General features: G+C 38.6%; 1 protein-coding gene across 2 annotated transcripts in view; it reads left to right on the forward strand.

The window, feature by feature from the left end:
* The window catches only part of LOC126184678 (exopolyphosphatase PRUNE1-like), a 144632-nt gene that overhangs the window by 99857 nt on the left and 23729 nt on the right, over positions 1 to 21046 (forward strand). For both annotated transcript variants that reach the window (XM_049927165.1, XM_049927167.1), the window contains one exon: positions 3603 to 3877. In XM_049927165.1, the coding sequence (XP_049783122.1) occupies positions 3603 to 3877 (275 nt within the window). The remainder of the gene's footprint in view (positions 1 to 3602; positions 3878 to 21046) is intronic.

Below are 21046 nucleotides of genomic sequence, written 5' to 3' on the forward strand. Positions count from 1 at the left end.
TGATTTTAATAGTTGAAGGCTTTTACCTCCAGTGCTGTAGTACTCCATTTTTTCTAGGAGTATTTTATGCTCTACATAGTAAAAATCCTTACTTAGATCACAGAAGGTGACCCGAGCAAATTCTTTATCTTCAAACACTTGATGGATGTGTTTGACTACTGAGTCTATAGCATCAACAGTTGACAAGTTTTTCCTAAAACCATACTGTGATTCGCAAATTATTCCTGCATTTTCGAAGTACACAGATAAATGTTGGTATATTACACATTCAAACACTTTAGAGAGAACTGGGACTATGGAAATTGGTCTGTAACTTGAAGGTGAGTCAGTATCTCCTTTTTTGTATATTGGGACTACCCTAGACACTTTTAGCTCATTAGGAAAATATCCCTCAGATATACACTTATTTATGCAGTATGTTAAAGGATACACAATACAATCTATTACTTTTTTTTAGAATGTTACAGGAAACGTCATATATGTCTACACTCTCAGATGATTTTAGATGTTTAACTATTTTTAGGACAAGACCAGGTGGGACCTGAGAGAAGCTAAACATACTTGTATTTACTAGTGGTTTACAGACATTTTTTGAAAGAACATCAGAAGAGCTAATGACAGGTTTGGTGATAGCAATTCCTACTTCTTATACTGATTTAATAAAGAAATCATTGAATTTCTGAGGGCATATACTGATTTTTTTTATTTCTTTCATTTTTAGTAACACTGTTTATTAGTTTTCATGCAGCTTTGCACTTATTTGTGGAATTCACAATACAGATGAAGTTCTGTGTTCTTTTGGTTTCCACAATGGCTTTTTGTACTTATTCCTACTTTGAACATAGACTGATCTGGCATGGTCGGTCTTCAGATTTTTATGTATACTGTGCAACAACATAACTTGGTTTTTGAGATTTGTTAGTTGTGCAACATACCATGGGTTTTGTTTGTTTATACCCTTGCCTTTGGTGCCTTTGTTGATTATTTTGCATTTCTTTATCAGAATGCTGTCATTAAATTGTGTCAAAACTGCTTTGAAAAACCTTTCTGATATTGGTTTTGCTGACAGATCTGTACAAAGACTATAATTTGTGTCACCATACCATTGGCCAAACAAGTCTCTGTTAGTAAGGGACTTACAAAACCTGTCTATTTTATCATTTGCGACCGATCTAGTGATTACCAGTTTTGGGACAGACTTATCAATGTTACTCTTATCAGCTCAGAACCTACTTATGTAATTTAATGATGCAGAATCATGATCTGAGAATGGGAATACTGCCACATCACATGATTCTTCTGTAGTATTGAAACTGACAAAGATATTGTCAAGACATGCTTCATCTCTTGTGGGTCTTCATCTCTTGTGGGTCTATTATTGATAAAGTGCTTATTGTACTGTCTTAGAAGATTATTGAGCTCAGTGACACTATGTTTGGCTGTTGTTACATCAAAATCTGCATTCAAATCTCCACCTATTACAATGTCATAATGTAACCATTTTGTCTCTCTAAATACATCTAACACCATGTCCAGTTTTTTCTAAAAATACACTAATGTTACCATTAGGTGGTCTGTATAAGGCTATTATCACTAACTTAAAATTGTCACTAACTATGCCAGTGGCTTCAAAATTCTGTTCATCACACAAATAGTCTAGATGCAACATATTAAGGGAGTGGCTGAGTGACTTGTTAGTATACAATGCCACCCCACCCCTTTTATGCACTTTTCTACAGTAACCATTTGCTATTTTATGGTATGTATGATATGGTATGTATTTGAAGACTGGGAAATGTTCTATCAGCTGCCTAATTATTAAGGAAGATATCTCAACATGTTATCAGGTGTTTCACTTATCGTTTTTGGCATGTGAATCACCACAAATAAATCTAAGTTTTTATTTTATCCTTGTCCCAGTAATTCTGACAGTTGCATATGCAGTATAAATGTAGACATAGAAACCTGTTGAAACCAAATCTCTGAAAAAAAAAACTGAATGTTAAGAACTACCACTCAAGATGATTCAAATGTGAAATTATGGTTTGTTGTCTTGGATTTTAACGTGGGTATTTCCTTCATACTTGGACAATCATATAATTTATTTATATAAAGTGTTTCTTCTTTTCAAATTAACACTTTGTTTTAGCTCTGAGTATGTCATACACAACTTTTTGAAAAGAGTTTTGTTATTGATGTGCATCATATTTTTGGCACCAGTGTAATTAGCAGTTAAGCCATCATTATGGTAGTGAATATACGAGGTGGAATCCAAAATTCTCGGGACTGATGCTGCCATCTGGAAAGTAGGAGTAGTAGATCTTTGCACAGCTAGGTGGCGAGATCTGCATATCTGATGAGTCAGTAGGGAGGACGTGTTGCGTGTCCACAGTGATTTCCATAATACTCTGTGTTTGGTGTGTAGCAATTTTACGATGGATCTGCAAACAGGACAGCGCGTGTATATCAAATTCTGTGCGAATCTCAGGAAAAGTGCTATGGAGACCCTATGATTCAACAAGTGTTTGGAGGGCAGAGCATGAGCCATAAGCATGTGTTTGAGTGGCATGCTTGGTTCAGTGCTGGCCGTACAGATGTCGAAGATGATGCTCACACTGGAAGGCCCATTAGCCGCACAGTGCAAGATATCGCAAACTTCAACAATTGGTTCATGCGTATTGACGCTGAGCCATTCAAGACCTTGCAGATGAAGTGGTTATTGGTTATGGGACATGCCAACGAATGTTGACTGATGAATTGGGCATGCATTGTGTTGCCGCAAAATTTGTGCCAAGGATCTCGGCTGCGGATCAGAAGGCACAGCGTGTTGAAGTGTGCACGGACCTTCGTCAGACCGCATCTGATGTTCCAACCTTCTTGTCATGGGTTATCACCAGTGATGAGAGCTAGATTTATGGCTATGACCCAGAGACAAAGCCACAATTGTCCCACAGGAAGAGCCCTAGCTCTCCAATACCCAAAAAAGCGAGACAGGTGAAGAGCAAATTGAAGAGCATGATCATCATTTTCTTTGATATCAGGGGAATTGTGCACAAAGAATTCGTCCCACCCAACCAAACAGTGAATTCTGCGTACCACTGTGATGTTTTGTGATGGCTCTGTGAAAATGTGTGGCGACGACGGCCTGAACTTTGGTGTCAAGCGAACTGGCTGCTGCATCACGATAATGCACCCTGTCACACGTCCTTGCTCACCAGGACCTTTTTGGCAAAAAACAGCATGGCAGTTGTACCCCACCCACCATACTCACCAGACTTGGCACTTTGCGACTTCACGCTATTCCCAAAACTGAAACTCAAGTTGAAAGGCCATCAGTTCGACAGAGGATTCAAGAAGCATCACCCTCAAAGAACAGGACTTCCAGAAAATGTCTGACCAGTGGCAGAAGTGCTGGGACTGGTGTGTACATATGGATAGGAACTATTTCGAGGATGATGGTGACCTTTGGTCCAAAGGTAAGGTTTTCAACAGATGGGAGCACCAGTCCCAAAAATTTTGAATAGCACCTTGTATACCTGTTATGAGTAAAACTGAAAGGGCTAAACATTTAACATTTTCTGTTACTTCTCGGTTATTTTCAGGTGCAATACTTTTAGACACGTGGTGTTTTGCAGAAAATCCCAAATTATATACTGAGAAGGATAAAATAATTGTGGAGGAGCTATACAGAAAAATCAACTACCCAACTTTTGTGGGTCTTTTGAAGGATGAAGAGTTAATTGATGGTGACCATTTATTTGAAGACCTTTTGTCTATTCGTTGCAATTTAACACACTTGACAGTACCGCAGATACTGAAGAAAGACTTAAAAATTTCATGTGGAATACCAATTCCTGTGCTTCCTGTTCTAGTTCAGGTTAGTCTCCTGTAACTTACACAATACTGAATTTTACTTTAAATATGGCAGAACCATGAAATGTAATTTCTGCTTGTGTATGACAGTAAATTGGTCATTTTAATAAAATTTGTGGTCTACAGCCTTCTGCCAGGCATCACATCTTGTCTACCTTAATAAATGTAACTGGCTGAAGGTGACCCACTTAATGGGACATATGTAATATGGCAACTGTTCATGTAAATAATCAGCTAATATGACATTTAGAAGTGTTCAGAGATGTGACTATCATATATCAGACTGGACTACTGGAATATGATAGTCTAGTGAGTGGAGGTAGCGTTTTAGGCTCTACTATTATATTAAAGCTGCTAAGATACCACTGCTACAGAATCCTGATAGACAGAAAGTAGTCAGTATTTGAAAGAAATTGGACTGAGGTGAACACATGTCATGTGTTTAAAAAAAGAAGTCTGGTATGGAGAGATTTTTGTGCACCTTCACACTTCCTGCACAGTGTTTATGTAAAGCAAAATACTATGGATTGCAAAGATCTAAGAAGTTCTTCTAAGATGTATGTAAGTACTGTAGACTGTAGAATGGTAAGGACCAAACTAAAACAAACAGAAAGAAATGGTACATAATTGGATATATGGCCAAAGTAAGAAATAAGCTCAAATAACGTAATAGTCAAGACAGGTACAGAACAAGGATAATCTGTAGCATTTTTTATGTGATCAAGTAAAATTGTTCTCAGCATGAAGATTTGTTTGAATACCACTCTGGTCTATGAGGCATAGTCCTGTTGGAGGTGGGATGCCTTTGCCTTGCTTTCATCAAGTTCATATTTTTGTCATACTCAAACAATTTCCAGAAGTGAAAGAATGGTTGAGTGACACAAAATAGTCCCTTATCTTACTGACGATTGAACCTCAAATTCCTGGATTTGTAATGACTCACTTAGTCACACAGGTTTTAGTTACAACATGAAAACTAAAAATCAATTAAGTGATACTGAAGGTTTCTCAGGTGGAACAGCAATAATTTCATTAAAAGTACATAGAAGAAACTGATATGAAATAACAGAACAAAGGGGATGCAGTCACGAACAGGCTCAAAAAAATAAAAAAATGATGCACATTTGAGGCTGTTAGGATATGAGTTTGTCTTCCACAAAAGTGACATACATGAATGTTTGACAAGTTGTTCACAAGGTGCTGATGTGTACTAAAGTTTGATTTTAATGCAAGTACAATGTTGTTGTGGTCTTCAGTACAAAGACTGGTTTGATGCAGCTTTCCACACTACTCTATTCTGTGCAAGCTTCTTCATCTCTAATTAACTACTGCAACCTACATCCTTCTGAATCTGCTTACTGTATTCATCTCTTGGTCTCCCTCTATGATTTTTACCCTCCATGCTGCCCTCCAACACTAAATTGGTGATGCCTCAGAATACAATACTGATTGAAATTTCTGTATACTGGAATACTTAGATGCATACTTATCTACATACTTGCTAACATTAATTTTCTTGTACACTTTATTCCACATCTTCAGTCTGATGATGAAATTTTGAAATTCATAACACTTAATAAAGAATTGTGCAATTAAGACATTTCTATATTTTAAAGTTGTGTCAAATCTGAATGGTCACCTGCCTCTACCATCGATGTATCTCTCCATCAAGTACATCTACATCTACATCTATACTCCGCGAGCCACCTTACGGTGTGTGGCGGAGGGTACTTATTGTACCACTATCTGATCCCCCCTTCCCTGTTCCATTCACGAATTGTGCGTGGGAAGAACGACTGCTTGTAAGTCTTCGTATTTGCTCTAATTTCTCGGATCTTTTCGTTGTGATCATTACGCGAGATATATGTGGGCGGTAGTAATATGTTGCCCATCTCTTCCCGGAATGTGCTCTCTCGTAATTTCGATAATAAACCTCTCCGTATTGCGTAACGCCTTTCTTGAAGTGTCCGCCACTGGAGCTCGTTCAGCATCTCCGTAACGCTCTCGCGCTGACTAAATGTCCCCATGACGAATCGCGCTGCTTTTCGCTGGATCATGTCTATCTCTTCTATTAATCCAACCTGTAAGGGTCCCATACTGATGAGCAATACTCAAGAATCGGACGAACAAGCGTTTTGTAAGCTACTTCTTTCGTCGATGAGTCACATTTTCTTAGAATTCTTCCTATGAATGAAGTAATGTGTGAGTTGCATTTTGTGTGTGTGTGTGTGTGTGTGTGTGTGTGTGTGTGTTTTGTCTAATTCAGAAGAAGGCCTTTTGTCTGAAAGCTTACTTGTTTAGCAGTCTTTTTGTTGTGCCTGTCTGTGACTCAACATCACCTCTGTATGGTGAGTAGCAATCTGTCCTTTTCATAATATTGCCTTAATTCAAACTTAATTCTTCTTTCTTCTGATATTCCTATGGTGTTAGTTTTGCCATACTTTTTTAAAGTCCAATTGTCAAATGCTGTGTTCTTTCATGATATTTTCATCTGTGGTTGCAGTTTTGGGGTGTCCTTCACATGATCAGTCAAAGGGAAGTACATGTTTGGACGCTGCCACTTAATTATTGACAGTGGTACAGCATACTCCTTCTGCCAACTTTGGATGATAGGTTGTCAGTGAGTAGTCTTTGAAACAAAGAATTTTGTGAATAAACTATATTCCAGTTCCTCCATTAGAATGATATACGTAACATGATTCTACTTCGGAAACTGTACAAACAAAATTCTTTCGCAGATCATTTTAACAATTGACTTTATAGAACTCTGTGCCAATGACCTTGCCACAGTGATAACAGCTGGTTCCTGTCAGATCACCGAAGTTAAGTGCTGTCAGGCTGGGCTAGTGTTTGGATGGGTGATCATCTGGTCTGCCAAGTGCTGTTGGCAAATGGGGTGCACTCAGCCCTTGTGAGGCAAACAGAGGAGCTACTTGATTGAGAAGTAGCAGATCCGGTCTCGGAAACTGACATATGACCGGGAGAGCGATGTGCTGACCACATGCCTCTCCATATCCATATCCAGTGATGCCTGTTGGCTGACGATGACACGGCGGCTGGTCGGTACGGTTGGGCCTTCATGGCCTGTTTGGCAGGAGATTAGTTTTTTTTTTTTTTGTAGTTTTATAGAAGCCCGTACATATATAAAGGATTCTGTATTGTCTGGAAAAATATTTTAATTGTGTTTGCATTGTAACTATTTGTATGTTGTACTCTGTCAGAGTCACCTCATCAACAGACAGGTTCCTGTGGGAAGGGGGGTTCATGATGTTCCCCAACTCTGAAACATTTGGTCGAAGTGCTTCTATTTTTACATACAGCAGTTACCAAATTTCTCAGCTCACTTCTGGAGAATAAAGTGGCATGCTACTCATGTCTGCTTCCAGTGACAAGTCTGATACTGTTCCAGAGACCACAGGTAGGACTGGCAAACGACAGGAAGTTGTGTAAGGATGTAGGGGAAATTGGCCACTGTCCTTAAAGAGCTGGAAGCTGTATTGGCCACGGTGGACAGGCTTCAGGCTGCTGCCCAGCACTGTGCTGGTTTTGTGGCACCTGAGATGAATGCTTGGCTAAAGACTATGTGTCACCTGGCATCCCTGATGTTGCAGCACCTTTGATTTGCACATCCTGGCTGGTTAATACTTACTTTACTATAACTGGTGAATAGTGGAAAGGTCACGAGTATCTCAGCAGAAGGCAAAAGAGGATACTGGCTGCACGGTTGTCACCCTATGCATTCAAAACAGTTTTGACAGTTTTGAGGTATTGGCTACTGCTAAAAGTACCTCTGAACTAATATAGGAGACCTTGTTTTGTGGGACAGAGGCTAATCTTCCAGAAAGGTCCAAAGAGGATGGGATTGCTTATCATTGGGAACATCATTGTTAGACAGGTTGTGGAGTCCCATAGGAAATAGCAGGCACATCAGGAAAGAAGGCCAGTGCATTCTCTGTTTTCTTGCTGGGGGTCACATCAAAGAAGTGGATGTGTCTTTGGTGGCAGTGACTGAGGACATAGGATGCATCCATCTGAAAACTGTGGCTCATGTTGGCACAAACGATGCCTGCCATCTCAGTTGAGAGGTCTTCCATGATTCCTACAGATGGAGACAACTAGCCTTGCTCGTGGGGTGGAAGCAGAGCTAGCATTTTGCAGCAGTGAGGATCTTGGATGAAAATTTCTTGACATCTGCTATCGGGTGGGGAATTATAGAGCCCCTCCCACCTTAATATGTCAGGCATGTACTGCATGCAGAAAGCTACTACTAGGGTAATGGACTATGTGTTGCATGAACGTGTCAGATTTTTAGACAGAGAAATCTCTCCAAAGGCCCAGTAAGATAAGTTACGATTTCAGACGAGGAAGAACACTGTCCTCATTTATTAAAGATAATAGCATTTCTCATTGCAGATTTGAGAACATAAATGTTAGTTTAGTATTGATTAACTGTAGAATTGTCTGTGCCAAGATCCCATAATTAGTCTTACTTATAATAGTAATAATGCCAACAAACCGCTGGGGACATATACCTGGCCGAAACCAGATGTTAATAACAATGAAATTGTAAATTGAGATTGGACTGTATATTGCAAAGATAAGCTGAACACCAGTGGTGGAGCCATGTTTATAGCCAACTGAAATGTATACTGCAAATATATGTTGAATTCTGGTGGCGCAGGCATGTTTATAGTCATGAAAAATATGATAATATCTAGTGAGATTAGTACAGATTCAGAATGATAAATAATTTGGCAGAAGATAGGTATTAAAGGTGGGTCAAACATGGTCATCAGATACTTTTATAGACCCGCCTCAGTAGCAGTAGTGGCGGAACATTTGAGGGGAAATGTGGATAATATTTCATGTAAATTTTGTGGTCATGTATAGTTTTAGGTGGAGATTTGAACTTACCAGCTATAGACTGGGAGACTCGGATGATTAGGGCAAGTTGTAAGGACAAGGAATCACGTGACATTGTTCTAAGTGCTTTATCTGAAAATTACCTTGAGCATTTAATTAGAGAACCAGTTCATGAAGGTAACATTGTAGATCTGCTGGTAACCAACAGACCCGAACTTTTCAATTAAGTTAGCACAGAACAGGGAATCTGTGATCATAAGGCTGTTGCAGTATCACTGAATATGGCTGAAAATAGGAATACAAAGCAAGGTAGGAAGATCTTTCTGTTCAGCTAGAGTTACAAGAAACAAGTTTCAGGTAACCTGACAGATCAACATGAAAATTTCATCTCCAGCACTGACGAAGATGAACATTAATGGACAAAGTTGAAGAGCATTGTACTATATGGTTTTGGCAGGTATGTGCTGAGCAAAGTTGTGAGGAATGGGAAAGACTCATTGCAGTTTTACAGTCATCTTAACAAGCTGCTACAAAAGCAAAGAGAGCTTCACTGCAAATTTAAATTCAGGCAAAGCCTCACAGACAAACAAAAACTGAAGGAAGCCAAAATTAATGTAAGGAGAGCAACGTGTGAAGTGTTTAACAAATTTGAGAGTAAAATTCTAGTGACTTGAAAGAAAATCCTAAGATGTTTTGGTCTTACATTAAATCATTAAACAGATTGAAGCCATCTTTCCAGACACTCTATGACTCTGATGGCACTAAAATGGAGGATGACACAGAAAAGGCTGAAATACTAAACATCTTTTCTCAAAACTGTTTCACAGAGGAAAGTCTAACTTTAGGTCCTCCTCTGGATTGTTATACAAGTTACAGAATGGCATATGGAAATAAATGACCATGAGGTAGAAAAGCAACAGAAATCACTCTACAGAGGAAAGGCCACTGTACCTGATGGAATACCAATGTGATTCTAAATGCAGTATGCAAAAGACCTTGCCCCTCATATAGAAGCAATGTACTGAAGGTCCCTGCAGGATTAAATTATTCCTAATGATTGGAAAAAAAGCACAGGTCATTCCTGTTTTCAGGAAAGGTCATTGTACAAATGTACAAAACTATGCACCTGTATCTTTGATGTAGGATTATGGAATGTTTTATGCTCACGTATTATGAAATTTTTGGAGACAGAAAATCTTCTTTGTAGAAATCAACAATTGTGTGAAACCTGTCTTGCTCTGTTTGTCCATGAGACCCAGAAACCAATAGATACAGGTGCCTAAGTAAAGGGTTTGTGTTCTTTGACCTCCGGGATACATACAGTACAGTTCCGCACTGCCAATTAATGAACAAAATATAAGATACAGGACATCACACACACACACACACACACACACACACACACAAATCCAGTAGATAATGTCGGAAGTTCCATGGTGCTTTTTGCGAATGATAGTGTTGTACACAGAGAACTCACAACACCAGAAAATTATAGTGACATTCAGAAAGACATGCAGGGGATCGACACTCTGTACAGGGAGCGGCAGTTGACCCAAAACTTGAACAAGTGTAATGTATTGTGTATATGAAAACATAAAAACCAATTATTTTATGATCACACAATTGCAGAACAGTCACTGGATGCTAAGTCCATAAAACATCTAGGAGCATGCATGCAGGGCGATTTGAAGTAGAACTACCACAGAAAATTAATTGTGTGTAAGACAGATGACAGACAGATTCATTGGAAGAATGATCATACAATGTAAGCTTTCACAGCTGGTATTGTCTTCACTTAAAACTTCCAGGCTGATAGGCCTTGGTCGAAGTATAAAACTCTCCCCTGACGTTTCGTCTTCGACTGCAGTCAGAGATGAATCGGCAGGGGAGAGTTTTATACTTCGATCACGACCTATCAGCCCGGAAGTTTAAAGTGAACACATTGGAAGAATCCTCACAAAATGTCCATCAACAAAGGAAGTAGCTTACAAAATCCTTGTCTGACCAGTATTTGAACATTGCTCGTCAGTCTGGGATCTGCACCAGATAGAACTGGTAGAGGAAATAGAGAAGATTGAAAGAATAGCAGCAGCTTTAATTATATGTTTATTTATTAAGTGTGAAAGCATTATGGAGATGCTCAACCAGTTGCAGTGGTAGTTAGTTAGTTTGTTGGTTGCATGTTCCATTGATCAATCGCACAGTATGGTAGCCGTTATGATGTGGAACGTGTCAAGTGCACAAGAAATGCACATATGAAACTATGAAACAAGATGTTTTAGTGTGTGTGTGTGTGTGTGTGTATCAGTACAGTGTTAAAGATTATTTTTATTATTTACCCCATTCCCTTAAATGGCACAACGTGCATATATTATATTCATAGATTTATTTATTCCTATTCAAGAATTCATCTATGATATAGAAGGAGTTGTCAAGGAGATATGATTTCAATTTATTTTTGAAGCTATTACTGCTGTCTGTCAGACATTTTATTTCATGTGGTTGTTGTTGTTGTGGTCTTCAGTCCTGAGACTGGTTTGATGCAGCTCTTCATGCTACTCTATCCTGTGCAAGCTTCTTCATCTCCCAGTACCTACTGCAACCTACATCCTTCTGAATCTGCTTAGTGTATTCATCTCTTGGCCTCCCCCTACGATTTTTACCCTCCACGCTGCCCTCCAATACTAAATTGGTGATCCCTTGATGCCTCAGAACATGTCCTACCAACCGATCCCTTCTTCTGGTCAAGTTGTGCCACAAACTTCTCTTCTCCCCAATCCTATTCAATACTTCCTCATTAGTTATGTGATCTACCCATCTAATCTTCAGCATTCTTCTGTAGCACCACATTTCGAAAGCTTCTATTCTCTTCTTGTCCAAACTATTTAACGTCCATGTTTCACTTCCATACATGGCTACGCTCCATACAAATACTTTCAGAAATGACTTCCTGACACTTAAATCTATACTCGATGTTAACAAATTTCTCTTCTTCAGAAACGCTTTCCTTGCCATTGCCAGTCTACATTTTATATCCTCTCTACTTCGACCATCATCAGTTATTTTGCTCCCCAAATAGCAAAACTCCTTTACTACTTTAAGTGTCTCATTTCCTAATCTAATTCCCTCAGCATCACCCGACTTAATTTGACTACATTCCATTATCCTTGTTTTGCTTTTGTTGATGTTCATCTTATATCCTCCTTTCAAGACACTGTCCATTCCATTCAACTGTTCTTCCAAGTCCTTTGCTGTCTCTGACAGAATTACAATGTCATCGGCGAACCTCAAAGTTTTTATTTCTTCTCCATGGATTTTAATACCTACTCCGAATTTTTCTTTTGTTTTCTTTACTGCTTGCTCAATATACAGATTGAATAACATCGGGGAGAGGCTACAACCCTGTCTTACTCCCTTCCCAACCACTGCTTCCCTTTCATGTCCCTCGACTCTTATAACTGCCATCTGGTTTCTGTACAAATTGTAAATAGCCTTTCGCTCCCTGTATTTTACCCCTGCCGCCTTTAGAATTTGAAAGAGAGTATTCCAGTCAACATTGTCAAAAGCTTTCTCTAAGTCTACAAATGCTAGAAACGTAGGTTTGCCTTTCCTTAATCTTTCTTCTAAGATAAGTCGTAAGGTCAGTATTGCCTCACGTGTTCCAGTATTTCTACGGAATCCAAACTGATCTTCCCCGAGGTCGACTTCTACTAGTTTTTCCATTCGTCTGTAAAGAATTCGTGTTAGTATTTTGCAACTGTGGCTTATTAAACTGATTGTTCGGTAATTTTCACATCTGTCAACACCTGCTTTCTTTGGGATTAGAATAATTATATTCTTCCTGAAGTCTGAGGGTACCTCGTCTGATTCATACATCTTGCTCACCAGATGGTAGAGTTTTGTCAGGACTGGCTCTCCCAAGGCCGTCAGTAGTTCCAATGGAATGTTGTCTACCCCGGGGGCCTTGTTTTGACTTAGGTCTTTCAGTGCTCTGTCAAACTCTTCACACAGTATCGTATCTCCCATTTCATCTTCATCTACATCCTCTTCCATTTCCATAATATTGTCCTCAAGTACATCGCTCTTGTATAGACCCTCTATATACTCCTTCCACCTTCCAGCTTTCAGCTTTCCTTTCTTTGCTTAGAACTGGGTTTCCATCTGAGCTCTTGATGTTCATACAAGTGGTTCTCTTATCTCCGAAAGTCTCTTTAATTTTCCTGTAGGCAGTATCTATCTTACCCCTAGTGAGATAAGCCTCTACATCCTTACATTTGTCCTCTAGCCATCCCTGCTTAGCCATTTTGCACTTACTGTCGATCTCATTTTTGAGACGTTTGTATTCCTTTTTGCCTGCTTCATTTACTGCATTTTTATATTTTCTCCTTTCATCAATTAAATTCAATATTTCTTCTGTTACCCAAGAATTTCTACTAGCCCTCGTCTTTTTACCTACTTGGTCCTCTGCTGCCTTCACTACTTCATCCGTCAAAGCTACCCATTCTTCTTCTACTGTATTTCTTTCCCCCATTCCTGTCAATTGTTGCCTTATGCTCTCCCTGAAACTCTGTACAACCTCTGGTTCTTTCAGTTTATCCAGGTCCCATCTCCTTAAATTCCCACCTTTTTGCAGTTTCTTCAGTTTTAATCTACAGGTCATAACCAATAGATTGTGGTCAGAGTCCACACCTGCCCCTGGAAATGTCTTACAATTTAAAACCTGGTTCCTAAATCTCTGTCTTACCATTATATAATCTATCTGATACCTTTTAGTATCTCCAGGGTTCTTCCATGTATACAACCTTCTATCATGATTCTTAAACCAAGTGTTAGCTATGATTAAGTTGTGCTCTGTGCAAAATTCTACCAGGCGGCTTCCTCTTTCATTTCTTAGCCCCAATCCATATTCACCTACTATGTTTCCTTCTCTCCCTTTTCCTACACTCGAATTCCAGTCACCCATGACTATTAAATTTTCGTCTCCCTTCACTACCTGAATAATTTCTTTTATTTCATCATACATTTCTTCAATTTCTTCGTCATCTGCAGAGCTAGTTGGCATATAAATTTGTACTACTGTAGTAGGTGTGGGCTTCGTATCTATCTTGGCCACAATAATGCGTTCACTATGCTGTTTGTAGTAGCTTACCCGCATTCCTATTTTCCTATTCATTATTAAACCTACTCCTGCATTACCCCTATTTGACTTTGTGTTTATAACCCTTAGTCACCTGACCAGAAGTCTTGTTCCTCCTGCCACCGAACTTCACTAATTCCCACTATATCTAACTTTAACCTATCCATTTCCCTTTTTAAATTTTCTAACCTACCTGCCCGATTAAGGGATCTGACATTCCACGCTCTGATCCGTAGAATGCCAGTTTTCTTTCTCCTGATAACGACATCCTCTTGAGTAGTCCCCGCCCGGAGATCCGAATGGGGGACTATTTTACCTCCGGAATATTTTACCCAAAAGGACGCCATCATCATTTAATCATACAGTAAAGCTGCATGCCCTCGGGATAAATTACAGCCGTAGTTTCCCCTTGCTTTCAGCTGTTCGCAGTACCAGCACAGCAAGGCCGTCTTGGTTATTGTTACAAGGCCAGATCAGTCGATCAACCAGACTGTTGCCCTTGCAACTACTGAAAAGGCTGCTGCCCCTCTTCAGGAACCACACGTTTGTCTGGCCTCTCAGCAGATACCCCTCCGTTGTGGTTGTACCTACAGTACGCCTATCTGTATCACTGAGGCACGCAAGCCCCTCCATGGTTCATGTGGTAATTTTTCAAAAATTTTTATAGCAGCGTATTTTACCCCTTTCTGTGCCAAAGATGGGTTGATTAAAGGATAGTGTATGTCTTTCTTTTTTCTGGTATTATAATCATGAATGTCACTGTTGTTTTTAAACTGGTCCATGTTGTTGAGAACAAATTTCATTAGTGAGTAAATGTACTGTGAGGCTGTTGTAAGAATTCCCAATCTTTTAAAAAGGTGCTTACAAGATGTGTGACTATGAAACCCACACTTTATTCTAACTGCTTTCTTTTGAGCAATGAATACTTTTTGTCTAAGTGTTGAGTTACCCCAAAATATTATTCCGTATGAGATCAGAGAGTGAAAGTATATTTCTATATAGTCACTGCAAGAGGGCATTCTGCATAACGCTATGGTTCACTGTTAAAATTGTGAGAGCATACATTCCTAAAAGAGTCAACTAATATATTGCTGCCTCTTACATATCTTTCATGACAAGACTATGAAGATAAAGTTAGAGAGGTTAGATTAGAGATCCACAGACCATTTGCAACTGGAACAGGAAAAGTGGAAAGTGACAATGGTACACAAATTGCCCTCCACCACACACAATAAGGTGGCTTGTGAAGTATAGATGTATGTAAAAAATACAATAATATCTAGTGAGCTTAGTACAGATTCTGAATGCAAAATAATTTGGATGAAGATAAATCATAAAGCTGGCTAAAACATGGTTGTTAGAAGCTTTTATAGACCCCCTGCCTCAAGGGCAGTAGTGATGGAACATTCAAGCAGAATCTTGGAGAATAATTCATGCAAATTTTGCAGTCATGTTATAGTTTTAGGTGGAGATTTCGACTCACCAGCTTTACACTGGGAGACTCGAGTGATCAGGAATCAGGGAGGGCAGTAGGGACAGGGAATTATGTGAAATTGTTCTAAATTATTTTAAGCAGCTAATCAAAAAAGGCATGAATTAGATCTCCTGGTAACCAGCAGGTCCAAATTTTTTGACTCATCTGGCATAGAGCAAGGAATCAGTGATCATAAGGCTGTTACAGCATCATTTAGAACAGCTGCAAATAGGAATATACAAATGGTAAATTGGTGTTTCAGCTTAACAAGAACGATACAAAAAGCAGATCTTAAATTACCTGAGTGGTCAACATGAAAATTTCATCTCCAGAACTGACAGTGTTTAGCATCAATCAACAAAGTTCAAGAATATTATACAATACATTGCAGACAGTATAATCCTCTGTGTAATATTTTCAGATCTACCTAAATATACCAAGTTCAGAGATACAAGAATTTGACTTCACTTCCATTTCAAACATTTATCTATATTTTCATTGAAATTGAAACTTTTATAGCTGGGGGCACATTATCCACATGCTTAAATGTGAATATATAACAACAAAGAGTTATACTCAAAGCATTCATTATGTTTCCCAACATATTAATAAAAACCAAAATTACATGTATTTTGATAACTATTGTACTGAGTGTGACAGAAATTGAAATACTGCTGGACAAGGACTGCACTCAAACTGAAAAAAATTACATACATTGTGAGCTTCTGCTAATTGTACAGAATCTTTTACAATAAATACAATTTCTAGTCTCTAGGGACCTGAAAAATTCACACTTTGCGATAAATGCGAATTGCATCCAGATGAACCACTTCATCAAAGGTAGTTTGAAATACATTCATCTTCTGCATATAAACATCAAAAATTTAACTAAGTTTCAGTTTCTGGTATTGCACATCAGTTGCAAAACCGAATTTGGAAAGATGAAATGCATAAGAACATGTTTGCAAAATACAGGGTGCATGAAGGCCATAACATATCAGTGAGCTAGATGCTCCCATGACACGCCAATTGAGGACTGTCAAATGGTCTGTATAAGATACATGCCATGAAATATTGCATCATAGGACTGTACTGTGTGACTTAGCATCTTAGAACAAAGAAACATGTAAGTATTTCTGTTAGCTAAAGTTCAGAAGATGGTATAATGTGGACATTTTAATGTGACTGTTTTAGGCACTGGGTGTTTCAAACGTGGTTGCATCAAATATCAGTCGAGGTCAGGCCACAACTTCCTTGATTATAACACTGCTTGCCTAAGCAAGCAATTGCAGAATAGCCATTACTGAATGCTTTGTGGTGTGCATTTCTTGTTGTCATATTTTCTTATTTCAAAAAAAGTGAAGTGCTTAATCCTGGACCATCACAAAGTTTGATTATGACTCAAACAACACCAGAAAGGATTGGTGGTCCCTGCATCCCTACCAAGCAATGTGGCATGATGATTAGCACACTGGACTCACATTTGGGAGTACAACAGTTCAGATCCATGTTTGGCCATCCAGATTTAGGTTTTCTGTCATTTCCCTAAATTGCTCCATGCAAATGCCAGGATGGTTCCTTTGAAAAGGCATGACCCATTTTCTTCCCTATCCTTGTAACATTCCAAGTTTATACTTCATCTCTAATGACCTTGATGTTTTTGTTAAAGCATAGTCATACTTCCTTTTTCCTGTGACCATATGTCACTTCAGATTTCACAGAAACACACAACATGCATGTAGGCTAGTGGCCCTGCAAGAGGGAGGCAGAGCTTGTTTCACTGCACTGCCACCCTTCTGGCAGTCAAAATTCTATATGTTTATGTTGGTGGCCGACTCCTGTTTAATGTGTCCACATTCTGGACTATAAGGACTGGAAAATGAAGTCAGTCAACTTATTTTGACCACACTGAAAGTCTTCTCTTAATGTGGAAATAGAGATATTTTCGGTTCTACTTTTACACTAAGTACCTTGTTAATTCTATCTGTAGCGTTGCCAAGTATGAATCACATGCCTGTGAATGTCCATGAAAGACCAAAATCAATATTCTGCAGATTTTGTAATTATCAAATCAGTTGGAAAAAGAAAAATAATGTGGAGGAATAGTTTAAACCAGAGAACCCCTCGGAGGTGGTAAAATGCTTCTGGTTCTCTAAGGAACAATCATTTGTTGAAAACCTAAGTAGAGCCAACATAAGAAAACAACCAAAAAACATTCTGTAAAAAAAACAGTTAAAGTTTTTGCAAAAGCAAATATTCCAGTTAAAAAGCTCCCTGATCACCACTTAAAATAGTCAGTTTCAAAGCAATAAGGCTTCATGTTCAGGTACATAACATGACAACCTTTTAAATTTATATGTTTGATCATTAAAAAAAAAAAAAGAAATTAGATTTCAATTTTGCCAAAAACAGATGATGCAAATTTTTCTAACTTTTTTATGAAAACAGATCACCTGTTATTTCTTAATAATGGTTATACTTGATTTTTCAATTGGAAGGTTCTTACTTAAAGTATTTCTTTGGTAACAGGATTTCAGCATTTGTGTATAAAGTGTGTTCTTTTACACATACACTGTCCAGTCACATTAATGTGACCACCTGTCAAAAGCCTGGATAACCACCTTTTGCAGCACGCACTTCTTTGAGACTTACAGGAAGAGTGTCAGTGATGTTCTGGAAGTTACTGACAGGGATGTGAAGCTATGCTAACTCAGGTCCCATGGCAAGCTGAACTAGGTTTCTTGGCTGAGGATCCATGGCACGAATAGGCTGACTGAAGTGGTCCCACAGATTTTTGATTGGGTTTAAGTCCATGGCATTTAGTGGTTGAGGGAGTACAGTATACTCATCCTAGTGCTCTTTGACCTAGTGCTCTCGGAATCACTGATGCACACTGTGAGCTGTATGTCATGTCACATTGTCCTGCTGGTATATGCCATTTTCCTGAGGGAAAATAAAGTGCATGTGGGGACGGACATGGTTCCCAAGGATAGATACATACTTGTGTTCATCAACTGCACCTTTCAGAATGATGAGATCAGCCAGTAAATCTCATGAAAAAATTCCCCGGACCATAATGCTCCCTCCTCTAGCCTGGATCCTTCCAATGATTGTTGCAGGGTGTTTGCTTTCAGATGTTTCACGCTGTACACACCAATAGCCATCTGCTGATAGAGAAAAAAGTGTGATTCATCTGAAAAGGCCACATGTTGCCACTCGGTGGCCTTCCAATTGCTGTATTGGCATGCAAATTCCAGCCTTTGTCACTGATGAACAGCAGTCAGCATAGCTGCATGAACCAGTGGTCTTCCAATTGCTGTATTGGCGTGCAAATTCCAGCCTTTGTCACTGATGAACAGCAGTCAGCATAGCTGCATGAATCAGGCACCTCCTGCGGAGGCCCATATGCAGCAGCAATCATTGGGCAGACACTGTTGGTAGCCCCTTGGTTCATCTGGGTGGTCACTTTCTCAATAGTTGCACATCTGTTCACTCATAAACATCCCTGCAGCCATTGTTCACCACAGTCATGTATGGCCTGTGGTGCACCACAGTTGCTTCGGTGCCAGTTTTGGATAGTGTCATTCTGCCATGCATGGTATACTTGAACCATGGTGGCATGCAGACAGTTTACAAACTTAGCCATTTCGGAAACGCTTTCACCTTTGTCTCGAAATCCAGTGATCATGGCCTTATATACAAAATATATCAACATGAAGATAAGTGTGAAAAAATATAAGGGACAGGCAAAAGCAAACAAGACTGATAGAAGGCAGTATGGTGAGTGCCTTCATGGAAAAATGTATGCAGTTGCCTATGGAATAATAATTGTACCTAGGTGTGCACCTCTTCATCTAAAGCAAATTGTGTTTGCCATACAAAGAAGACATTTGGGTATAAATTCCAATTCCTGACACTCCCTCCACAGTCAAAAACTGCACTACACCTCCCTGTTCCTCTTTCCAAATCTCCATAGTGAAGTCGGATGCACACACAACTCATTGAACTAATGTTGAGCATGTCCAACAGACAAATGGCATAGAAGTGAACATTTGTGCTGTTCCTTCGTGATTCCCAGTGGAAGGAATTTCTGTACATACACCTATCCTGTGTTATCAATCTGTAATCCTTGCTCTCTTGTTTTCATTTTCATTTAAGAGACAAACTAAGTAGCCCTCTTCAATTGTTTGCGGATGATGCAGTCATTTACTTCATAGTAAAGTCATAAGAAGATTAAAACCAATTGGAAAATTGTTTGGGCAAGATATCTGTGTGTTGCAAAAAGTGGCATTTGATTCTAAATAATGAAAAGTGTGAGCTCATCCACATGAGTAATAAAAGGAGTCCATTAAATTTTGGATACACAATAAATCACACAAATCTAAAGTCTGTCACTTCAACTAAATACCTATGGATTGCAATTATGAAAGACATAAATTGGAATGAACACATAGATAATGTTGTGAGGAAGACAAACCAAAGAGAGTGTTTTATTGGGAAAATGATGCAACAGATGTACTGAAGAGACTGCCTACACTACAGTTGTCTGTCCTGTTCTGGAGTTCTGCTGCACAGTATGGGATCCTGTTTTTCAAATGAAAAGTGTAATTCAGGCAATGATACATACAAAAAAGAGATTGATATTAAAGCTAAACAACTTATTTACTGTTCATTTGTAAATCTGTGTGAGAGAACACAAAAATTATTTTTCAAGTCTACAAATATATCCACATTGTAGTAGTATTATCAGGTTGAACATTTTAATGTTGAATTTCATTCATTTTCGTTCTATGTCTAACTTATTACAAAGATTACCGAGTACAGGCATATTTAATCAAAGAATCATAGTCAGTGTACTAAGTTTGTATCTTTGAAGTATGTTTTCATTTTACCTACATTTCTTTACTGACAGTATTATTTTTCACAGCTGAGTTTCTCCTCTAACCTACATAGTTAATATCACGTACAAAATAAAGGCTAAAAAAATCAACTAAATACGAAAGTCAAAGTGTTATTGCAAAGTTTTGGACAAAGCCCTTGACATGGAACATTGCTTTCTATCTCTCGATCTCTACAGATAAGTGGAAAACAGTGACGGAAGAAGACATCATTCAGAAAGTAAAATCTCAAAAAAACAGTGATACTGTATTGCAACAAAACAATGTGCACATATCGAATGTGACAAATTATGGAAGAAAACCATCTAACAAAAGTATGGTGCAAAAAAATATAACTAAACAAAAAGGGGTGTGCACAAACAGTTATAGTGTGTTAGTGAAAAATAACGGCCAAAAGCATGCAAACAAATCCAACTTGCCTCACAATAATCTCAAAGTGTCGCACTCTCAAAGAAAACATGAACCTAACATGATATGCAAGAACAGATTCAGTGTGCTAGCAGAAACAACAAATGGACTAAGTGATGCAAATATTCAACCAAAAGTTTCAAAACGAAAACAACAAACAACAGTCAGTGTGTGAAACAAGATGCTGGCATTATTTATCTGTTTGCTGATAGTCATAGAAAATGACTGACAGAAATTATGAATGAAAAAATAATAAATCAAAGTATTGTTGGATTTGTGAAACTAGGTGCTCCACTAAGAGAAGTTACTCAATATATCGACACATGCATCAAGCAAGGAAGTTGTAACTCTTGCATTATTATAGTTGGAGCAAATGATGTCTACAAAAACGAG

This window comes from Schistocerca cancellata, chromosome 4 (assembly GCF_023864275.1).
Source record: "Schistocerca cancellata isolate TAMUIC-IGC-003103 chromosome 4, iqSchCanc2.1, whole genome shotgun sequence".
Lineage (NCBI taxonomy): Eukaryota > Metazoa > Arthropoda > Insecta > Orthoptera > Acrididae > Schistocerca > Schistocerca cancellata.